The following is a 23,961-nucleotide window of genomic DNA, read 5'->3' on the forward strand; positions in this document are numbered from 1 at the left end:
TCCAACCACCCTCGGTCTCCAATGTTGTGTCTGTCCATGTAACTGTATAAAGTTCTCATATTTTATACCAACTTCATAAGCACTGGTCCTTATAACACTTATGTGCCATTATGTATAATTACGGACAATTTCTGAGTTCCTGAGATGAAGAGCAGGCAGTACAACTAACCAAAATTCAACTGCCTTCTCTTTTCACAGGAAACTCATCAATAGCACATTCATTTGCCCATACATCCTCACATTACTCATTGTGTGCTGTAACTTTGTGAGTGAAGGGACTGGGACGATCGGGATGCCATGACCTCACAGTGGTTGTAGTATCTGGGGGAGGGGGAGGGGGCCTCCATAACCCAAGCCTCCCTAGACAGATCACCACATCACTCTGGATTGAAATGGGACTAAATTACGTTTCATAAACTGCTTTCTAAACTGTAGTGAGCTAATACTACAGGTAATACAATCTGAAGATTTGAAACAGCCACAAGAACAACAATCAGGAGTCTGGAGATCTAGATCCTAACCCTGATTGTTTAGGACACACCTATTATTTGTCAAATGGAAGGTTTAAACTCAATCGGTAGTTCTTATCTTGTAGTGTCAAAATAGATATTTCCAGGGGTTTTGTGTGTGTGCATGTGTGTATCAGTGAAATATATGGAAATCAGATGCAAGGAGCCTGGAGTGAAGCCTGAGCATAATGCACAAATGAGTCTCCACATCTACCAAACAAGTATTTTTTTTTTAATTAACAAGCCCCAAAAGGCACCGTCTTTCTCTCATTAAAGAAGCAGGGATGGGGAATATATATTAAATAAATACATATATATATATATATTTAATCATTTTATGTATCTCTAAGAGATTAAATATATTTAATCATTCTATATATCTCTAAGTGTGTGTGTGTATATATATATGCATATAGAGAGAGAGACAGGGAGAGATAGATAGATAGATAGATAGATAGATAGACAGACAGACAGATAGAAAACATAGATAGGCTATAAATATCCCAGCTTCTCCAGCATAGTCTCAAAGTTTTATAAATTCTTTCCATGTTTGTGTAAAACACAAGCATCTCTCAGTAAAGTGTAGTTTTATAAGTGGTTTTAAAAGTTCAGGCTGGGCACATCCGCTCATTCCTATAATCCCAGCACTTTGGGAGGCTGAGGTAGGAGGACTACTTGAGGCCAGGAGTATAAGACCAGCATGGGCAACACAGTGAGACCCAATCTTTACCAAAAACTCCATCTTTCTGTGTGCTGGTAGTCCTAGCTACCCAGAGGCTGAGGTAGGAGGATCACTGGAGCCCAGGAGGTTGAGGCTGCAGTGAGATATGATCACCACTGCACTCCAGCCTGGGTGACAGAGCAAGACCCTGTCTCAAAAAAGCGAAACAAAGCAAACAAACAAAAAAGTTCAGTTGGGAAACAGTCTTGACAAAAATAGCTGGCAGTGAACAACTATTTCAGAGAGTGCAAAATGGACAGGTGTTTCCTTATCTCATGGTTTGGTTTATAGTTTTGAGAACCAAAAATATGCTTGCAAGGTGCAACTGACTTCACCCATAGGCAAGACTAAAGACATGTCCTTTTTTGTTTTGTTACATACTTACCTAACATGAAGTACACTATACAGGTAAATATAATACTTGGTAACATCCTCATGGGTAATAAGTCAGATAACAGTTTTCCAAGGAAATAAGATGACACTCTGTAGTATCCGCTGATGTATTCATGTCTATAGAACAAAAATACGTATCATACATCCAAGATTAGTTTAAGAAGCCACAGGGCAGGCTAGACTTGTCTGTTACAGACCTCTGCTGACAGCAGGGGTTGAACAAGTCAGCTTCCCACATCCTCAGGGCTAGACCCACTATGCATGCCCATGAATACCTTGGGTGCCAGCCTCCCTGAGACAGCATCCCATGAAGCTCTGCGCACAGCCCCTCTTCTCATGACACTGTTCCCTCCTATTGCTGCTCTTTCTAGCTCCTGAACACTCAGTCCAGGGAAACAGATTCCACACATCCTCCCTCTCTTCAAAGAATGCTTCTTTTCCTTCTTTGACGGGGGCTTTCCTTGAAGAACAGCACTTCAGTAGCCGATTTTGGCAGGAATAGAAGCTTTTCTTTTTCCCTATTTCTGATGAGGAAGGTGGCCTGTTATTCTCCAAGCCCCCCAGTGCAGCTTCAGATGACTAAGCTCTTCTTACTTCTTCTACTCTCAAGTTAAAAAAAGAAAAAGACTTCTTCTTTCAATGATCATGTCTTCCAGCCATACATCCCTGTCAACTACCAAACTGTAATCTTTCCTCTTCCTGACATCTTTCTCCCACAATTCCAAACTCTTCCACTTCCTTCATTATTTCCCTTTCTAATAATTCCTATATGTGACATGTACATTTGGGCAAATGTGATCCATCCTTGAAAAATACCCAGCCTGGGAAACATAGTGAGACCTTCTCTCTACAAAAAAATTAAAAAAAAAAAAATAGCCAGGCGCCCCAGTGCAGTGGCTCACGCCTGTAATCCCAGCGCTTTGGGCGGCCAAAGGGGGTGGATCACCTGAGGTCAGGAGTTTGAGACCAGCCTGGCCAACATGGCGAAACCCCATCTCTACTAAAAATACCAAAAAAATTAGCTGGGTGTGGTGGCGGGCGCCTGTAATCCCAGCTACTTGGGAGGCTGAGGGAGGAGAATTGCTTGAACCTGGGAGGTAGAGGTTGCAGTGAGCCAAGATTGCACCATTGCACTCCAGCCTGGGAGACAGAGTGAGCGAGACTCTATGTCAAAAAAAAAAAAAATCTAGGCATGCCAGTTACTCAGGAGGCCGAGGTGGGAGGACTGCGTAAGCCCTGCAGGTCAAGGCAGCAATGAGCCATGATCATGTCTCTGGACTCCAGCCTGGGCGACAAAGCAAGACCCTGTCTCCAAAAAATAAATAAATAAATAAATAGGAAAATACAATAAATTAAACCAGGCTGCTCTTTACTGTAAGAATGCCTTCCGGCTCGTGCCACTTCCCTGGTCCACTGAGGGCTAAGCATGGTCACATTCTTTGTTGACTTAATCTCCCCACTTCCAAGTTGCTGCTTAATCTCTACCAAGCCCCTCAAACTTTTCTTGTGAAGGTCATCAGTATTTACTAAAAACAAAATATACTTTTCAGTCCCTTTATTGCTTGCTCTCTCCAACATTTGGATTTTCTGACTGTACTCAAATCTAGAAAAACTCTTTTCTCTGGATATCAGGTCCCAAAGGCTCAGGATTTTCTTCCCTACCTCTGGCTGCTTTTTCTCAATGAATATTGGTAACCCCTATACATATTTTCAAAACATCATGTTGTATATGATCAATATATACAATTTTTATTCATCAATTTAAAAATAAATTTTAAAAAGTACTGGTAATCCTCCGGATCCCATCCTTGGCCCCAACCCCAGATGTAATCAGTCTAACCAATAGCCCCTGCTGCTGGACAGCCCTGTTCCCAGAACAAAGACCTACTCACATGAAGAGCTTCTTCTCTACCACAAAGAGTTCCACGGCTGAAACACTGCTGAAACACTGGTTGGTCGTCAGGAAGAAGAGAACCCCAGCTCTGCCATGAAAAGGGGAACCAAATCACCGCAGTCAACTCAGCATTCTTAGACAGATTTTCTACCCACAAAACTCTTTCCACAAATGACAGTGTATAAAGTTAGGCAGGAAAAAAAGGGAAACTGTTCTGGTTGAAACAGGGAAGCGTGAACCCCATCAAGCCTCTCCCCATCTCTTATGTCTCCACAGTGGTACTCATTTTGAAACTCACAGTCTTGGATTGTTGTGGAATGAATTGCGTCTCCCCCCACCAAAATTCATATGTTGAAGCCCCAACCCCCAATGTGATGGTATTTGAAGATGGGCCCTTTGGAAGGTAATTAGGTTCAGATGAGGTTACAGGATAGGGAGGTGGGGAGAGTGTAATGGGAAGAGCGTCCTAATAGGAAGAGACACCAGAGCTCTTGCTCTGCCACACAAGGAACAGCAAGGAGGCAAGTCTGCAAGCCAGGTAGAGGGCCCTCACCAGAACCCAGCAATGCTGGCATCCTGATCTCAGACTTTCAGACTAGAACTGAGAGAAAATACATTTCTGTTGTTTAAGCCACTTGCTCTATGGTATTTTGGTATGGCAGCCAGGCCAATACATAATTTTAACTAACAAAAATGCCAAGTACCATTCCTAATGTACAAACAGAAAAGTGGTAAGCTAAATAAAGTCTGTAAAGATTAAGAAATTCAATTAGCCACTTTGATTTTAAAGTTGAACAAAGAATGTAAGTCATGTGGAAGCAAAATGAAAGACAGTGAAGGGAACCTTCAATCAACCCCTTATTATATGCATAATCTGCATGCACCACACCACCATCAGCAGGGCCGTGACATTATCCTTGACCACGCTAAGACAGCCAGCCCTCTATGAGGTTTCCAGAGTGCTCAGAGGAAACCAAGTGACACTTACTGATAAAGAAAAATCTAATTTGTGTATCGTAATGAAAAGGAACACTATTAGTGCTTGTTTCTCAGTGAAGTAACTAGATTTAAAAAGGAAAATGTTGGCCGGGTGCAGTGGCTCATGCCTGTAATCTCGGCACTATGGGAGGCCGGGTCGGGAGGATCATGAGGTCAAGAGTTCAAGACCAGCCTAACGAACATGGTGAAACCCTGTCTCTACTAAAAATACAAAAATTAGCCGGGCGTGGTGGCAGGTGCCTGTAGTCCCAGCTACTCAGGAGGCTGAGGCAGGAGAATTGCTTGAACCTGGGACGTGGAGGTTGCAGTGAGCTGAGATCGCGCCACTGCACTCCAGCCTGGGTGACAGAGCGAGACACTGTCTCAAAAAAAAAAAAATTAAAAAATAAATAAATAAAAAGGAAAATGCTAAGTTAATCTACACTTTGATACAAATATGAATTTTATGAAAGCATGCCAACATCCCTGAAACACCATAACAAAACAATATAATTGACAGTAAGGGTGTGAGTTGAAACTGAAAAAGAGGTAAGTGACACATCATTTAAATGGCGTAAAAACAAGAGAACATTTTAAAAAATGGAAACCCAAGTGAACAACACAATTACATTAAAAGAAAAAAAAGAGTCCATAGATACCTAAAGAACAAAGATATAAGGGAACAGGCGAGGGTCTTTTTTGTTTTATTTTATTTTTAGAGACAGAGCTGCCCTCGGTCACCCAGGCTAGAGTATAGTGGCATGATCATAAACTCACTGCAACTGAGTTGAACTCCTGGCCTCAAGCAATCCTCCCAACTTGGCCTCCCAAAGTGCTGCAGTTACAAGTGTAAGCCACGGTGCCCAGCCAGAGCAGTTTTAAAAGTATGTACATATAATTAAAATGAGTGAAAAATAGCCAGGCCTGGTAGACATGCAGTTATCTCACTTTCTGTACACAAATAAACCTAATATCAAGTAAAAAGCTAATTTCAGAACATGGAACATAGCAAAGATTCAATTCAATTTGTTGTCTTAAATCTATCAGTACAGTAATGTCCATAATGATTCTGAAAAAGTAGACAATGGAAACGTTCCTTCTAAATACTAACATGATTTATTTTAAACACAGTTTTTTCTTATTAAGGAAGTTAATTCATTCTAATTCTTTCAAGGTGGTAATCCACATCTGTTATATCTACTTATTGGTCTGAATATTTTTATTTTGATTTTTTAAATTATAAATTGGCATATTATGGTTGTATATATTTGTGGGGTACCAAGTTATATGATTCATGAATCATAAGTGTGAAATAATTAAATCAAGCTAATTAACACATCCATCGCCTCAAACATTTATTTTTTGTGGTAAAAGTATCTTAAATTTTAGCAATTCTGAAATTTACATTATTATTTACTGTGTTCACCACATTGTGCAATGTATCTCCAAAGAAAAATCCTTATTCCTCCTGTGTAACTGAGGTTTTGTACCCTTTGACCATCATCTCTCCATTCCCCACACCCCTCTAGCCTCTGGTAACCACCATTCTACTGTCTCTTTCAGTTCCATTGTTTCAGATTCCACATTAAGTGAGATTATGTGACATTTCTGTGCTTAGCTTTGTGCGTTTGGCTTATTTCACTTGGCATAATATTCTCCAGTTCCATCCATGTTATTGCAAATGACAAAATTTCTTTTGTTTTTCCATTGCGTATATATACCACATTTTCTTTATCAAATCAGACCCTTCGGGTGATTCTGTATCTTGGCTATTGTGAACAATGCTGCAATAAATATGAGGGTGCAGAAATTTCTTCAATAAACTGATTTCACATCTTTGGGGTAAATATCTAGAAGTGAGATGACTGGATCTGAATACTGTTTTTAAAGTATACCTTTTCCCTTAATACACACTAATTTGTTTAGCTATCACCACAACTCTGTAAAGCAGTTATTCCAGAGGTAGCTATTAATTCAAAGATGCTTATACTCTACATATGATTAAAACCCAGTTTCTCAGTTACACGGGTTAGAGAAAGAGCAGAGAGTGCTTTCCTCTCTCAGAGAATTCATCCCCAAAGAAGAGAACTAAACCACTGGCCTCGAGCAGTTTTAAATTATGAAGTACTAATATTCACCCCTGAACAAAACTTTGAGAACCTGTTTCCAGAGATGATGCTGAAACATTTTTTCCTCATCAATAAATCACTAATCATCCCAGGAGGGATTAAATCATATACACAGGCCACTTTAACATAGTCCAAATGCTTATTTAAAAAATGATACTGGGGTCAACGGGAAGCAGTGGGAGGAAGAACATCAGGAAAAATAGCTAATGCATACTGGGCTTAACACCAAAGTGATGGATTGATAGGTGTAGCAAACCACCATGGCACACGTTTAACTATGTAGCAAACCTGCACATCCTGCACATGTACCCTAGAGCTTTGGGGAAAAAAAAAAAAAAAAGATAGCAAGCTTAAGTCACAAATACAAATTATGAGCCCAGGAGTTCAAAGCTGCAGTGAGCTATGACTGCACCACTGCACACCAGCCTGGGCAATATTGTGAGATTCTGTTTCAAAAACAAACAAATTAAAATAAGATTAATGCCCTATTTCTCCAGAAAACATCTGAAGAAACACCTAAAGTTCTTCTTTATTTCTCTGGATTTTTCTACCAAGAGCTTTAATGGCCAGATTTCCAGTCCTCTTCAAAGTTCCAGTTGAGGACCAGGTTACTCCATGTCCTTTCCAAATGCTTCCTGCTGCACAATATAAAAGGCCCACTGCCTTTAGATCCTGTGATATATTCTGTGCTGGGTTAAGACATGGCATCTACACGGCACACAAACCATCAATTACTAGCAAGTCTGGAAATAATCCAGGTACCTCAGCCCTCAGGGAAAGTAAAAACATGAACAATGACATCACTCTGGTAAACTGCTGTTTAATAATACTCTCATCGTAGAGTAACACTATCTGATTCCATACAAAAGAATTTATTTTACTTGAGTGAGGAACCAACATTTATGCTTATTCTTTAAAAAATAATCAGCCTTTTCCAGACATCAAAATAGGCTGAACATAAGCGTCTTCAACTTTCCTCAATAGTGAAATGGGGATACTACCATCTACCCCCTCTAAATCACTGGGTGGTAACCTGAGACTATGGACAGCAAGCACTACGGAGCACAGTATCTGCCACAAGTGTTCTCCATACATGAAATAACCAGAACTCTGAGGGCTGTGAAATTCCTGAGTGCTTATGTTCAGAACACAATACAGTCGATAAAAAGTCCCCTCATAAAATGAGGTTTTTAAGGGCCCACTGTGACTGAAACTAGGTAAGGATCACAACACTAACAAAAGTGCTAACAGGAAAAGCTGAGTCCCACCCCCATCACACCCCTAAGTCAAACATATATATTAAAAAAGTGACAGAAATTAGTTCACAGGCAACAAAAGAAGAAATGGATCAATTGGACTACATCAAAGTTAAAAATGTTTATGCATCAAAGGACACTATCAATACTGAAAAGACAACCCACAGAGTGGGGAAAAATATTTGCAAATCATGTATCTGATAAGGGATTAATATCTCCTCAAAAATATAAAGCACTCCTACAACTCAACAACAAAAAAACAAACAATTCAATTTTAAAATGGGCAAAGGACTTGAATAGACATTTCTCCAAAGATCCAATGGATCTCTACTATTTAAAAGGGAGAAAAAGAAAAGTGTTGGTAAGGATATGGAGAAACTGGAACCCTTGTGCACTGCTGGTAAGAATGTAAAATGGTACGGCCACTGTGGAAGACAGTATAGTAGTTCCTCAAAAAAATTAACAGAATTACTATATGACCCAGAAATTCTAATTCTGGGTATATATCCGAAGAATTGAAAGCAGGAACTAAAATAGTTTTTTTGTTTGTTTGTTTTTTTAAGAGACAGGGTCGAACTCTGTCACCCAGGCTGGACTGCAGTAGTGCAATCATAGCTCACTGCAACCTAGAACTCCTGGGCTCAAGCAATCCTCCCACCTCAGCCTCCCAAGTAGCTGGGACTACAGACACATGCCACCACACCTGGCTGAAAGAGATATTTGTACACCTAGGGAGCACTGTTTACAACAGCCAAAAGGTGAAAGCAACCCAAGTTTCCATCTATAGATGAATGGAAAAACAAAATGTGGTATGTACATACAATGGAATATTATTCAACCTTACAAAGGAAAGAAATCTGACACATGCTACATGAATGAGCCATAAAGACAACATGCTAAAGGAAATAAGTCAGTTACCAAAGAATATCTACTGTATGATTCCACTTATATGAGGGTCTTAGAGTAGTCAAGTTCAGAGACAGAAAGTAGAATGATTGCTGCCAGGGGTTAGGAGAGGCAGATATGAGATGGGAAGTTATTGCTTAATGGGTACAGATATTCCACTTGAGAAGACAAAACGAATTCTAGAGTTGGATGGTGGTGATAGTTGCATAACAATGTAAATGTACTTAATGCCACTGAACTGTACATTTAAAAATAATTGGGCCAGGTGGAGTGGCTCACGCCTGTAATCCCAGCACTTTGGGAGGCCAAGGTGGGTGGACCCACCTGAGGTCAGGAATTCAAAGCCAGTCTAGCCAACATGGTGCGACCCCGTCTCTACTAAAAATACAAAAATTAGCTGGGCGTGGTGGTGGATGCCTGTAGTCCCAGCTACTTGGGAGGCTGAGGCAGGAGAATTGCTTGAACCCAGGAGGCGGAGATTGCAGTGAGCTGAGATCGCGTCACTGCACTCCAGCCTGGGCAACAGAGCATGACTCTGTCTCAAAAATAAACTGACTCATCCTACCCTCAATAAAAGAATGACATTTACACTATACTTGTCTTAAATTCAAATTCTTAATGGATTTCAATAAGCTTGAAGAAAGTAACAGCATTTTCTTAAAATCAAGATCCAAATTTACTTACCTGTTCTGGATTCCAGTAGAATCATTTTTTAGCCCAAAGTAAATGGCACCTATGACCAGTCCCAGTATGACTGTGACAATGATCTTTTCAAAAAGAAAAATGCAAAAAAAGGGAAAGAGTTTCAATTAGAGATAAAAACTTATACACACCATTTATTAGTATAATATATATGGTTACATAATCAGATCTCTCCATTAAGATAAACACTCAATGTCTTGGCCAACGTCCCTGGGAGAAAATAAAACAGCACACATTATTTAGACTGCTTCCTAAGTTAAAAATTAAGTTATCTGTGGTTTGGGGAGAGTGGTAGGACACAAAGCACACTGCTGGAAAAGCTGGACTTCCTCCCATTGCACCACCCAGCAGTCAGTTCAGGGTCTGCTTCAGGTTACTGAGCTTGTGAATACCACACAGGATAGCAGAGCAATGCAAGTATGTAGCAAAGCAAAGTCCAAGTGCCTAAGAGTTTTGACCCTGAACTGAACTCTCAACCTTCGTGCCAATGAACATGAGTCATTTTATATTTCAAGAGGTTAAAGTGAAAACAGGATATCTTTATTCTTAACATTAAAAATAAATAACAATTTTAAAGCACACATTACAAAAATTCTAACAATGGAATTTTGCACAGTGAGGAAATAGGGGTGAGATGGAGCCTGCCTATCCAACCTCTAGGGAGTCCATGCCTGCACTGGAAAAGTGCATTGTCACTGTCACCAAAGCATTTGGCCGGCTTTCTCTGTGCACACACTGCGTGCTTCCACTACCCATCTCCTGTCACTGCTTCCTCATTGCTTCAGCCAGTGAGGCCTATAGCCAATGCTGCAGACCTAAGCTGCCAATTCTTTGCTGTTCTCACCTATCTTCACCACTCAATTGATTTCCATAGCTCCTAAAGAGATTGGACAAACACCACTCTTGTTTCTAGGATAAAAGGTCTCTTAAGGACACTTCAATAAGCAAAGGGTTACGGGTTACGTTATGATATAATTTATCTGAGAAAATCCTATTTATATTTACTAGTGAGTTAAATATTAAAAAACAAGAAATGGGCTGGGCATGGTGGCTCATGCCTGTAATATCAGCAATTTGGGAGGTCGAGGGGGCAGATTGCCTGAACTCAGGAGTTTGAGACCAGCCTGGGCAACATGGTGAGACTCCGTCTCTACTAAAAAAAAACACACACACAAAAATTAGCCAGGCATGGTGGTGTATGCCTGTAGTCCCAGCTACTTGGGAGGCTGAGGCACAAGAATCACTTGAACCCTAGAGGTGGAGGTTGCAGCGAGCCAAGATCATACCACTGCACTCCAGCCTGGGCGACAGAGCAATACTGTCTCAAAAAATAAATTGATAAATAAATAAGAATAAAAAAATAAGAAATGGTAATCTAAAGAAGACAAAATATCCTACCATATCTTGGAATCTTCAAAGTTAAAAAAACAAAATCTCAATACTGCAACAGTCTGGTGGTATCAAGATTTAAAGTAACTGATCAAGGACACTTTTGGCATGAAGCAAACCAAACTGCAAAAACAGTACCATGATCTGTGATAACTAGTTTGTGAAGAACCTAGTCAGGAAAGAACATTATTCCAATGTTTCTACTTATGAGCTGTCTTTTAAAATTCACTTAGAAATTTTGGGGGGAAATCCATTATGCTGGCATATTTTCATTACCCTCAGAATATACTTCAACAGACCAAGCTTCCAAAATAAATGCAGATGACTGTATCAACATGCATGCATGCATGTGCATACAAGAGTCTACGTTTTCACACAGTAAAACTTTTAAGAATATTCAATTCAGGATTTTTTTTTTTTTTTTTTGAGACAGAGTCTCGCACTGTTGCCCTGACTGGAGAGCAATGGCGCGATCTCGGCTCACTGTAACCTCCAGCTCCCAGGTTCAAGCAACTCTCCTGCCTCAGCCTCCCAAGCAACTGGGATTACATGCGCCCACCACCAAGCCCAGCTAATTTTTTGTACTTTTAGTAGACACGGGGTTTCACTATGTTGGCCAGGCTGGTCTCGAACTCCTGACCTTGTGATCTGCCCGCCTTGGCCTCCCAAAGCACTGGGATTACATGCATGAGCCACCATGCCCGGCCCAGACTTTTCAAACTAAACATTCCACATGCTTTGTCAAGTTTTCATTCAAACTTCTTATCTTATACTAACACTGAGTATTATGATTAAGATGTTTCCTAAAAGTTTCAAAGTTCGAAAAATGTTTTCAAAGTCAGCCTTCAAACATATTGACAAAATAATCAATCCCGTAACCTTGGCATGCTTTTATAAGGTGTGTCTGTGTTATTCTTTCTGGCATTAAAGAAAGGAAAACAAACAGGCAAACTAAACAGTGCACAATGGAGTGCACAGACCCCATCTGCTTCCAAGTTGAGCTGTTCAGAAAACCCTTGGCACCTTAAATGAACATGCAATCTTCTCATATAGATAATCCATTCATTCTAAGATTTTGGAAGACCTTTCAAACCTTTGGAAGATGCATTATCAGAGGCCAAGTTTGAATCATGTAAAGAAATAACTAGTTCAAGCCAAAGTGCAGCTGTAAAGCAACAGATACAAGATTTATCAGTAGAGAGTCATAAAACATTTTAACAACTCAATTTTCAAGAACTCAGAATTAAAACAACATACAAAATCATAAACCCTGAATCAGGAATCATTAAGCTATAGCCCACAGGTCAAATAGAGCCAGCCACCTATCTTTGTTCACCTATGAGCTAAGAATGGTTTTTTACTTTATTTTTTATTATTTTTTAGAGACAAAGTCTCACTCTGTCACTCAGGCTGGAGTGCAGTGGTGTAATCATAGTTCACTGCAGCCTCAAACTTCTGGTCTCAAGCAATCCTCCCACCTCAGCCTTTTGAGTAGTTAGGACTACAGACATGCACCACCACACTTAGCTCATTTTATTAATCATTGAATAAAAAGTCAAGAATAATAATATTTCTCACAATATAAAATTTATATAAAATTCAAATTTCAGTGCCCATGTATGTTTCATTGGAATAAAATGAAAGTTACCTTTTTTTTTAAGATAGGGTCTTGGCCAGGCACAGTGGCTCACGCCTGTAATCCCAGCACTGTGGGGGACTGAAGCGGGTGGACCCACCTGAGGTCAGGAGTTCGAAGCCAGCCTGGACAACATGGTGTGACCCTGTCTATACTAAAAATACAAAAATTAGCTGGGCATGGTGGCGGGCACCCGTAGTCCCAGCTACTCGGGAGGCTGAGGCAGGAGAATTGCTTGAACCCGGGAGGCGGAGGTTACAGTGAGCCGACACAGCACCACTGCACTCCAGCCTGGGCGACAGAGCATGACTCTGTCTCAGAAAAAAAAAAGGGGGTCCTGCTTTATTGCCCAAGCTGTTCTCACACTCTTGGCCTCAAGCATCCTTCTGCCTTGGTCTCCCAAAGTGCTGGGATTATAGGCATGAACCACTGCACCTAGCCAGCCTTTCATTTATTATTGGAATACTGCCATGTTCATTTATTCATGTTATTAGCTTGGCTGCTTTCACACTAAAACGGTAGAGCTGACTACCTGAGACAAACACCACTTGGTCTGCAAAGCCTAAAATATTTACTACCTGATCCTTTACAAAAAAAAAAAAAAAATATTGCCTACTCCTGCCCTAAGCTAATATTCCAGTTTTTCACAAATCTAAACAAAACTTGTCCTGCTAAGCAGATGCTCAGGGAGATACAAGGTTCTATTCTTAATCTAAGAGACTGCCACTGCTCTGAACATGGCTGGAATTCCTTTTGTGAAAGTGAGTTCACTGATGAGGCAGGGAAGCTAAACCTAGAGGCACTAGGCCAGGTGTTAGCATTGGAAGGAAGCCCAGTATCAAAACATGCAGAATCTCAGTGTGTGAAAAACAGCTCTGTGTTCTAATTATGCCCTCTCCAGTATTGCCACATAGGTGATTTGGACAAGACATTTATAAACCATTTTTTGAAGCAAGATAATTCAAGTTATTTTCCAAGTAAGAAAAATCTAACGCATACATCACACTAAAAAAGCAATTCATTACATTATTTCACTGTTGACAATAAGTAACCCAGGTTGATCCTACCAGAACGGTTTCCAAATGATATCAAATCTATGCTCAAAGAATAAAATTTTGCCCTTAATTGATAGTATATAAAAGTGCCAATGCTCTGACAGAAACACCAAATTATAAGTACCAAAAACATTTGGAGAAATTAGCAGTATGGTTCAACTAGGGATACAAGCTCTTAGATAAATTTATATATATACTTAATTAGCAGTATGGCTATACTGTGGCTATATATATATACATATATATACATAATTAGCAGTATGGCTTAACTAGGGATACAAGCTCTTAGATATATTTTTATATATACTTAAGTATAGAAATTATGATGCACAAGTTTAAACGTCAGTAATATTTTACTAGAGCCAACAATGTGCCATCTTTTAGTACTCAACAGAAACTCAATATTGTTATAAAAATAACAGCCCCAAAATAACCAGCTAAATTGACTTGTTTGAAGAATTGACCAATGAACTGGGAGTACTAATGTTTTGGGTGACAGAGGGGTTAAGAATAACAGAAAAGGCCAGGCGTGGTGGCTCACACCTGTGATCCCAGCACTTTGGGAGGCCAAGGCAGGAGGATCGCTTGAGCCCAGGAGATCCAGACCAGGACAACATAGTGAGACCCTGTTTCTACAAAAAATTAAAAAATCAGCCAGGTGTTGTGGTGCACGCCTGTAGTCACAGCTACTCGGGAGGCTGAAGTGTGAGGATCGCTTGAGCCAAGAGTTTGGGGTTGCAGTGAGCTATGATTGCACCACTGCACTCCAGTATGAGTGACAGAGTGAGACCCAGTCTCTAAAAAAAAAAAATTGTGTAAAGAAAAGAATAACAAAAACCATAAGGAGTAATAATCACCAACTATCACAGAGCCAACCAAGGAACAAAGAAACATTATCTCATTTTGATTAACAGAAAGTTAATCTAACAATGAATAGCCTTGTTCTGTGAACTCCAATTTGCTTACTACGTTTGTATCACCTGTAAACTGTCTAAGGAAGGTAAATGACAAGGAACAGCACTTTGCACACAGGCTCTTCCCTTGGAGTGGCCAGCACATACTCCCTTTCAGGTGTATTCAGTGACAGTAGGTGAAGGTTTCCCTGATCACCTGATTCCAACTGCAAATCAACCTTCTTCTCCCGACTTCTCCCTCTTCCTCCCCTTTCTCCACCCCTTCTCTGCTTAAACTTTCCCCATAGTTTCTTCTACCATCTAACATGCTATCTATTTAATTTCTTTATTATTTATCATAACTGTCTTCCTCAGAAAATTAGCTCCATGAGCAGAGTTTTATTTTTGCCCATTTTGTTCACTACTGAATTCGCATCCCTAAAGCACAGCACAGGCCTTACAAGAACAAGTTGAATGAATCAGTGAACAAAAGTGAACAGCTACCAGAAAACCCCAAAATTGGCTGACATTTCTTTTACAATTTCCCAAAAAAAAAACATTTTTCTACTCAGATTATTCATTACAGCTTGTCTAAATCAACAAAAATTCTGAGTTAGGTAGTCTAAGAAACCACTAAAAAAAAGAAGCTGGCCAGATGTGGTGGCTCACACCTGTAATCCTAGCACTCTGGGAGACTGAGACAGGAGAATCGCTTGAACCCATGAGTTCAAGAGCAGCCTGGGCAACACAGCGAAACCCTGTGTCTACACAAAACACAAAAATTAGCTAGACGTGGTGGGACACGCCTGTAGTCTCAGCTATTCAAGAGGCTGAGGTGTGAGGATCACTTGAGCCCAGGGAGGTCAGGGCTGCAGTGAGCTGAGTTCATGCCACCACACTCCAGCCTGGGCAACAGAGTGAGACTCTGTCTCAAAAAAAGGGAAGCTTTCCAAAAGTAAAACTTAATTGTCCTTTATTTGTTCTGCTGACTGGTTCTATATCCCAGGTGGAGTGAAGATAACAAATAATTGGAAGGGTGGGTAGAAGATAAACATATCCTGAAGCAGATGATAACAGAACCACATTGTTCCCATTTGAGTATTTCAAAAGAATCTGCTGGTTACCTGGGCTATAGAGGCCTGGGGATTACCCAGCAAGTTTTTGAATGAACGCTTGGAAACCCATCTGAGTTGATGACAGAAGGAGGTGGTGTAGCTGATCTCCTTGAAGACTGTGATCTTCTTCTTCTCACCCCCGGAAAGTTGATGTAATTCAGCTTTTGTCTCTTTGTAGAAGGAGGAGTTGACATAAATCTCTGCTAATTTTTCTATGAGTGGCTTATCCTGCTTGGAAGGCTCTATGATCTCTGTGGCTTTGCAATCAGTGGATAAAAAGGAAACACGAACAAGATAACAACAAATTTAGCCCATTTTTTCTGTGACCCCTTTCTTGGATGCTTCCCTAACACCTTCATTCTAAAGCTTTAGAAAGAAAAAATAGGCCGGGCACGGTGGCTCATGCCTGTAATCCCAGCACTTTGGGAGGCTGAGGTGGGTGGATCACGAGGTCAGGAGTTCGAGACCAGCCTGACCAACATGGTGAAACCCCGTCTCTACTAAAAATACAAAAAAAATTAGCCTGGCGTGGTGGTGCATGCCTGTAATCCCAGCCACTCAGGAGGCTGAGGCAAAAGAATCGCTTGAACCAGGGAGGTGGAGGTTGCAGTGAGCTGAGATCACACCACTGCACTCCAGCCTGTGCAAGGGAGCAAGACTCCGTCTCAAAAAAGAAAAAATAGAAATAAAAAATTATTAGCTCTGTCATTAGAAAAGTATAACAGGCCAGGCACAGTGGCTTACTCCTGTAATCCCAGTATTTTGCAGGGCAGAGGCAAGAGGATCATGCGAGGCCAGGAATTCAAGACCAGCCTGAGCAACGAAACGAGACCCTGTCTCTATAAAAATAAATAAAGTAAGTAATAAATTAAAATATATATTTAAAAAGAGAAAAAGAAAGAAAAAGAAAACTACAGAGAAATAGCCTGTCTATTGCCATAGTCTTATGAATATAGCAAACAAACTGACGTTTTCCTATTTGACCTTAATTCTTTTAAAATAGACTTCTTACCATATAGTTCTAATTCTTAATATAAAATTCTGGTCGTGGCCAGGGGCGGTGGCTCACACCTGTAATCCCAACACTTTGGGAGGCCAAGGCGGGAGGATCACTTGAGGTCAGGAGTTTGAAACCAGCCTGGCCAACATGGTGAAACTCCGTCTCTACTAAACATACAAAAATTAGCCAGGCCTGGTGGCACAGGCTTGTAATTCTAGTTGCTCAGTAAGCTGAGGCAGGAGAATGGCTTGAACACGGGAGGCGGAGGGTTCAGTGAGCCAAAATAGTGCCATTGCACTCCAGCCTGGGTGACAAGAGCTAGATTCCTTCTCAAAAAAAAAAAAAAAAAAAAAATCTGGTTGTTGCTTCCTACTATATGCAAATGTATACATTGCCAAGTTTCTTATTTTAAAAACACTATATAAACACTGAGCATTTTTTAAAATGTTAACTCCTCTTGGAACTGACAACACTATATAAATTCTCATTTATAAATTAATCAAAAACACCAACAGCACTCACAGACAACAAAATATTTGTGTTGACTGGTATCAGAAGACTGCACCAACAGAAATTCACAAAGCCACATTTTAATTAGCCACCACATTGCTAAACTTCAGCCAATTCAATTAGGCAAAAATCTGGGACTGTAACAGATTCATATACCTTTAAAGTCTTCTTCTCTGTTTAATGCCACAGCAGTGGAATCTCCGTTAATGATGTCCAAGAAGAAGTCTGCAGGGTTATTATAGGCCTCACAGTGATAACCTATGAAAGAAGGCAGCCAAAAAACACAAACTTGATGGTCTTGGAAAATAAAGAGAACTCACTTTCAGAGGGTGAGGGAGGTAAGGCTAGAGAAGACAGAATCTAATGACTTTTCCTTAACTTTCTTTCTCTCTTCTTCCCACATAATTTTACCCTTTCTTTTTATATATTCAGTCTCTCTCTCTCTCTCTCTCTCTATACATACATATATATATATATATATATATATATATATATATATATATATAATTTATTTATTTATTTATTTTGAGACAGGGTCTCCCTCTGTCACCCAGGCTGGAATGTGGTGGGGCAATCTTGGTTCACTGAAACCTCTGCCTCCCGAGTTCAAGTGATTCTCCTGCCTCAGCCTCCCAAGTAGCTGGGATTAGAAGCATGCATGACCACGTCCAGCTAATTTTTGTATTTTCAGTAGAGACACAGCTTTGCCATGTTGGCCAGGCTGGTCTCGAACTCCTGGCCTCAAGTGATCCACCCGCCTCGGCCTCCCAAAGTGCTGGGATTACAGGCATGAGCTACTGTGCCCAGCCTATCACACAATATTTCAGCAATTCTTTGTCTCTGGGCCAGAAAAAAAAAAAAAGAAAGAAAAGAAAAGAAAACACTCCAAGCCAACCTTGGATTTGCAGGGCATTTTGCATTAGTGCTTGGTCCTTACCTATCATAATTCATGAGACCTGAAATAGCTATCAGTATGCTCTGGTGCTTAACAGTACTTCCTCAAAAATCTAAATATAGACCCAAGAAAAAAATCCAAAAGCCCAGGTGTGTTCTGCTCTCTGAGTTCACCAACAGAATGCCAGAATGATAGAACCCACATTAGCAATGACTACTTCCCCACATACTAAATTCAGAGGTCCAGCGCTGGGTGCAATGGCTCACATCTGTAATACTAGCACTTCGGGAGGCCGAGACCAGCAAACCACTTGAGCCCAGGACTTCGAGACCAACCTAGCCAACATGGCAAAACCCTATCTCTACTAAAAACACAAAAATTAGCCAGGTGCATTGGCTTATGACTATAATCCCAGCTACTAAGGAGGCTGAGGCACAAGAATCGCTTGAACCTGGGAGGTGGAGGTTGCAGTGAGCTCTGAAAGCACCACTGCACTCTAGCCTGGGCGACAGAGTGAGACTCTGTCTCAAAGGTAAATTAATTAATTAATTAATTCAGAAATCCAAATCAACTGCTGTGCTGCTGTAATTCCAAATAGAGAACAAATCCCCTGAGCAGTATTCTCGATAGAACATGGCCAGCACAGCACACCTGAACCATTCAGCTTCGGATGATGAGATCATCTGAACTCAGCGTGGCCTGAAGTCTGACTCTTAGTTCATCCCCTTTATTAAAACCTAATTAAGAAACATGGCCAATGAATATCTAAAATTATATTTAGGATCATAGGGAATCATTTATAATCATATCCAAATATATCTAAAATGAGGCAGACCGCACAAGCCATTAAAAAAAATCGCACATTTCCATCTAAAATTTTAAAAATCACACATTTCAATTTGAAATAAAAAGAACCATGCTGTCCAAGATTGTTAGAAATTTTGGCCCATCTAAGTCAGGTTTAGGACTAACCACTCTATTGACCGATACCCACTCAAGGGCTAAAGCTGCAATCTATAGTTACCAGAAAATTAAGTAGTGTCTGCCGGGCACAGTGGCTCACACCTGTAATCCCAACACTTTGGGAGGCCACAGCAGATTGCTTTAGCTCAGGAGTTTGAGACCATCCTGGGCAACATGGCAAGACCCCGACTCTACAAAAAATACAAAAATTAGCTAGCCATGGTGGCATGTGTCTATAGTCCCAGCTGCTTGGGTGAGGTGGGAGGATGGCTTGAGCCTGGGGGGTTGAGGCTGCAGTGAGTCAAGATTGTGCCACTGCACCCCAGCCTGGGTGACACAGTGAGATCCTATCTCAAAAGAAAAAAAAAAAAACCTTAAATAAAATTTGCTGGGTGCAGTGGCTCACACCTATAATCCCAGCACGTTGGGAGGCCAAGGTGGCAGATCACAAGGTCAGGAGATCAAGACCATCCTCCTGGCTAACACGGTGAAACCCTGTCTCTACTAAAAAAATACAAAAAAATTAGCCGGGCATGGTGGTGGGCGCCTGCAGTCCCAGCTACTCAGGAGGCTGAGGCAGGAGAATGGCGTGAACCCAAGAGGCAGAGCTTGCAGTGAGCCAAGATCACGTCACTGCACTCCAGCCTGGGCAACAGAGCAAGACTCCATCTCAAAAATAAAAATAAATAAAATTAAGTAGCATTTCCATGAGTGCTCATCAAGGCAGACCAACATGTGCAAGGGGAAAAAATTTTAAGGCCTCGTCTGTTATATGGTCAAGAAGACAATCATATTAGGCCTTTCCAAAAATGTTCAAGTGACAGAATAAATGGCTATAAGGCCAACATATTAATTACTGAGCTTTTAAGAAATGGTCACTATAACTAGGAAGCAGAATATAGGCCCAGTAGAAATACACACATGCATGCACATTGAAATAAGACAAGAAAGATACCTAAATAACAAGCTGATGCTACAAAAATGAAGAAAAATACTAGCACCAAATGGAACAAACACATTTTGAAGTGATAGATTCTCATGGTATGTCTACCCAAAGACCAAACAGCACTCCTGCAGACCCCCTTTGCTCTCCTTCAGGATTCTATTAATGAAGCGTTTTACAGCATAAAAAAGTCAACCATACCAGCTGATTCAAAGTATCCCAAGGCCTCCTGAGCAGGTCCGTGGAACATAAGTCTTCCTGAGGCCAATAAGGTGAGGCTATCAAACAACTTGAAGATGGAATATCGAGGCTGATGAATGGAGAAGATGATTGTTCGTCCCTGCTTAGACATCCTAAGTTAAAAGTGAGACAATACTGAGTCATTAAATATCTGAAACTTGTATTTCTCGTTAAAATACTCTATTCTTGCCTTTAGATTGTTTGCTGTAGTTCAACCTGACTTTGTCTTACTAACTTTTCATCTCATATTATTTAGCTATAGTTAGGAAACCTAAATTCAATGCTTTTATTAAAACAGAATAGGAATTTTCAGTGTGTTGTATTGACAATCTAGAATCAACTAGAATAGTTATTAAAAATGCAGATTCTAGGACAGTCTTCCAAGACATTGAATTAGAATCTCTGGAAGTAGGTCTAGGGAATCCATATTTTAAGAAGCAACCCAGGTAATCTGCAAGTATTTACAAGTTTGAGAACTAACTATGGACTACATATTAAAACAATGGTCATATATCTCATTCTGACTTATCATTTAGGTCTTCTGGCTCTTTAAAAATTGGTTTTCACTCTTCTGCCCTAATAATGCAATTAACATAACTGAGTACTTACTATGTCTTTGCTAAATACTTTAGAGATAACTTCATTTCAATTTTCACAATATTGTTATGAGGCAGTTCCAACATTATTATTATTACCCTCATTTTATAAATATGTCTTAAAGGATCAAGCAACTGGCCAAGGGATCACAGTTAGTAAGAGACAAGGCTGGGATTTAATCTCTGGTCTAAGTCCATGACCAAAATAGTGCTAAAGTACCTTTTCACAGGAGTTATGACTTACAGGTTGATAAGGTTTGGCTGTGTGCCCACCCAAATCTCACCTTCAATTGTAACAATCCCCACATATCAAGGGTGGGGCCAGATGGAGATAATTGAATCATGGGGGCAGTTCCCCCATACTGTTCTCGTGGTACTGAAAAACTCTCACGAGATCTGATGGTTTTATAAATGGGAGTTCCCCTGCACAAGCTCTCTTGCCTGCTGCCATGTACAACATGCCTTTTCTTCTTCTTTGCCTTCCGTGAAAATTGTGAGATCTCCCCAGCCATGGACAACTGTAAGTCCATGAAACTTCTTTCCCTTATAAATTACCCAGCCTCAGGTATGTCTTTATTAGCAGTGTGAGAACAAACTAATACAGTAAATTGGTACTGGTAGAGCAGGATGCTGCTGTAAGATACCCAAAAATCTGGAAGCCACTTTGGAACTGGGTAACAGGCAGAGGTTGGAACAGTGTGGAGGGCTAAGAAGAAGACAGGAAGATGTGGGAAAGTTTGGAACCTCCTAGAGACTTGTTGAATGGCTTTGGCCGAAATGCTGACAGTGATATGGACAATGAAGTCCAGGTTGAGGTGGTCTCAGATGGAGACGAGGAACTTGTTGGGACCTGGAATAAACGTGACTCTTGCTATGTTTTAGCAAAGAGACTGGTGGCATTTTGCCCCTGCCCTAGAGATTTGTGGAACTATGAACTTGAGAGAGATGATTTAGAGCATCTGGTGGAAGAAATTTCTAAGCAACAAAGCATTCAAGAGGTGACTCGGGTGCTGTTAAAAGCATTCAGTTTTATTCATTCACAAAGATATGGTTTGAAATTGGAACTTATGTTTAAAAGGGAAGCAGAGCATACAAGCTCAGAAAATTTGCAGGCTGATGATGTGATAAAAAAAGAAAAACCCATTTTCTGAAGAGAAATTTAAGCCTGCTACAGAAATTTGCATAAGTAATAGGGAGCCAAATGTTAATCACCAAGACAATGGGGAAAATGTCTCCAGGGAATGTCAGAGGTCTTTACAGCAGCTCCTCCCATCACAGGCCCAGAGGCCTAGGAGGAAAAAACGGTTTCCTAGGCCAGGCCCAGGGCCTTGCTGCTTTGTGCAGTCTCAAGACTTGGTACCCTATGTTCCAGCCATGGTTAAAGGGGACCAACAGAGAGTTGGCGGCTTCCATGTGGTGTTAGGCCTGCCCTTCACCTAGATTTCAGAGGATGTATGGAAATACCTGGATGTCCAGGCAAAAGTCAACTTCAGGGGTGGAGCCCTCATGGAGAACCTCTGCTAGGGCAGTGCAGATGGGAAATGTGGGGTGGGAGCCCCTACACAGGGCCCCCACTGGGGCACTGCTTAGTGGAGTAGTGAGAAGAGGGCCATCATCCTTAAGACCCCAGAATGGTAGATCCACCAACAGCTTGAACTGTGCATCTGGAAAAGCCACGGACACTCAATACCAGCCTGTGAAAGCAGCCACAAAAGGGGCTGTACCCTTCAAATCCACAAGGCCAGAGCCTCCCAAGGCCCTGGGAGCCCACCTCTTGCATCAGTGTGACTTGGACGTGAGATGTGGAATCAAAGAAGATAATTTCAGAGCTTTAAGATTTGACTGCCCCTTTGGATTTCGGACTTGCGTGGGACCTGTAACCCCTTCGTTTTGGCCAATTTCTCCCATTTGGAACAGGTGTATTTACCCAATACCTGTACTCCTATTGTATCTAGGAAGTTACTAACTTGCTTTTGATTTTACAGGCTCATAGGTGGATGGAACTTGCCCTGTCTCAGATGAGACTTTAGAATGTGAACTTTTGAGTTAACGATGAAATGAGTTAAGACTTTGGGAGACTGTTGGGAAGGCATGATTGGTTTTAAAATGTGATGGCATGAGATTTGGGAGGGAGGGGCCAGGGGCAGAATGATATGTGTCCCCACCCAAATCTCACCTTGAATTGTAATAATATTTGTAATAATTATAATAACAATACACAGGTGGAAGAAGGGCCAAAATCACTGTTCAAAACTGTTACTATTCAAAATATTTTATGTGAAGAGTCACTTCAATTTTAACATTTTCTAAGAACCTACTGTATGCTAGCAGTATACACAAAGACATTCTGCCTCAAAGAGGATCAGGCCAGTAGGTCAACAATTTCAGTACAATATGAAATAGAAGAAGCTAAGGATTCCTCATAAGCAAAATGGGAGACTCACAACCCAGTCTGAAGATGATATAAGTAGAGTAAAAAAGGCCCAACAGGAGGAAGCTAAGAAGAAAAAGAAAAAGTACTGAAGGTGGAAGAATAAGATGAAAAAGATGTGAAATAAAAAGGGCTACTCAGAAAACTACAAAATGTTCAGTGTTATAGAGCAGAGAGAGAGTGAAAAAATCTGTATGTGTGTGTCTGTTGGTGTTGAGTAAAGAAGCTACAGAGACAGCAGCAAAACAGGCCCAACCCCCCTACACCCTCATCACACCCATCCTTCCCTACATTCTTACCTGCTTTGTTTTTCTTGATAATGCTTTTCATTTGTTAAATGACTTTCACTCCAACAGAAGAGGAAGAAATTACTTTGATCATTTCTGAACCCTCTGCCCCAAGAATATCTGGGACATAGTAGTGATAAGATATTAACTAAAGAATAATGTTTCCAGAGCATTTACCTTTTCAGGAGCAAAAGGACAGCATTTGCTGTGCTTGAGTCTAAGCCAGTTGTAGGCTCATCCAAGAACAAGATGGAAGGATCAGTGATAAGCTCCATTCCTATACTAGTCCTTTTTCTTTCTCCTCCAGACACACCACGGATAAACTGAGTTCCAACCTAAATCACAAATATTATAATTGTCAATGATAACAACCAGTCATTATCATTTGGTGAGCTCCTAACGTGTGCCAGTCCTGTAAGAGACAGTTTATCTCATTAAGTTCATTTATTCTGAACAGCAAATAAGTGGATACCTGGTAGAAAAAGTAGGTATCTCTTTTATCAGATGAGTAAACTTAGGT

At 40.7% G+C, this 23,961-nt stretch overlaps 1 protein-coding gene across 5 annotated transcripts in view; it reads right to left on the bottom strand.

Annotated features, from left to right (window-relative positions):
- The window catches only part of ABCG2 (ATP binding cassette subfamily G member 2 (JR blood group)), a 143,511-nt gene that overhangs the window by 6,056 nt on the left and 113,494 nt on the right, over window positions 1–23,961 (bottom strand). For 4 of the 5 annotated variants that reach the window (XM_055111612.2, XM_003811274.6, XM_003811273.6 and 1 more), the window contains 7 exons: window positions 23,619–23,776; window positions 20,089–20,240; window positions 17,243–17,344; window positions 15,586–15,833; window positions 9,471–9,553; window positions 3,516–3,605; window positions 1,616–1,740 (listed from right to left, as the gene is read on the bottom strand). In XM_055111612.2, the coding sequence (XP_054967587.2) occupies window positions 1,616–1,740; window positions 3,516–3,605; window positions 9,471–9,553; window positions 15,586–15,833; window positions 17,243–17,344; window positions 20,089–20,240; window positions 23,619–23,776 (958 nt within the window). The remainder of the gene's footprint in view (window positions 1–1,615; window positions 1,741–3,515; window positions 3,606–9,470; window positions 9,554–15,585; window positions 15,834–17,242; window positions 17,345–20,088; window positions 20,241–23,618; window positions 23,777–23,961) is intronic. The other variant, XM_055111613.2, reaches the window with a different exon arrangement.

This window comes from Pan paniscus, chromosome 3 (assembly GCF_029289425.2).
Source record: "Pan paniscus chromosome 3, NHGRI_mPanPan1-v2.0_pri, whole genome shotgun sequence".
Classification (NCBI taxonomy): Eukaryota; Metazoa; Chordata; class Mammalia; order Primates; family Hominidae; genus Pan; species Pan paniscus.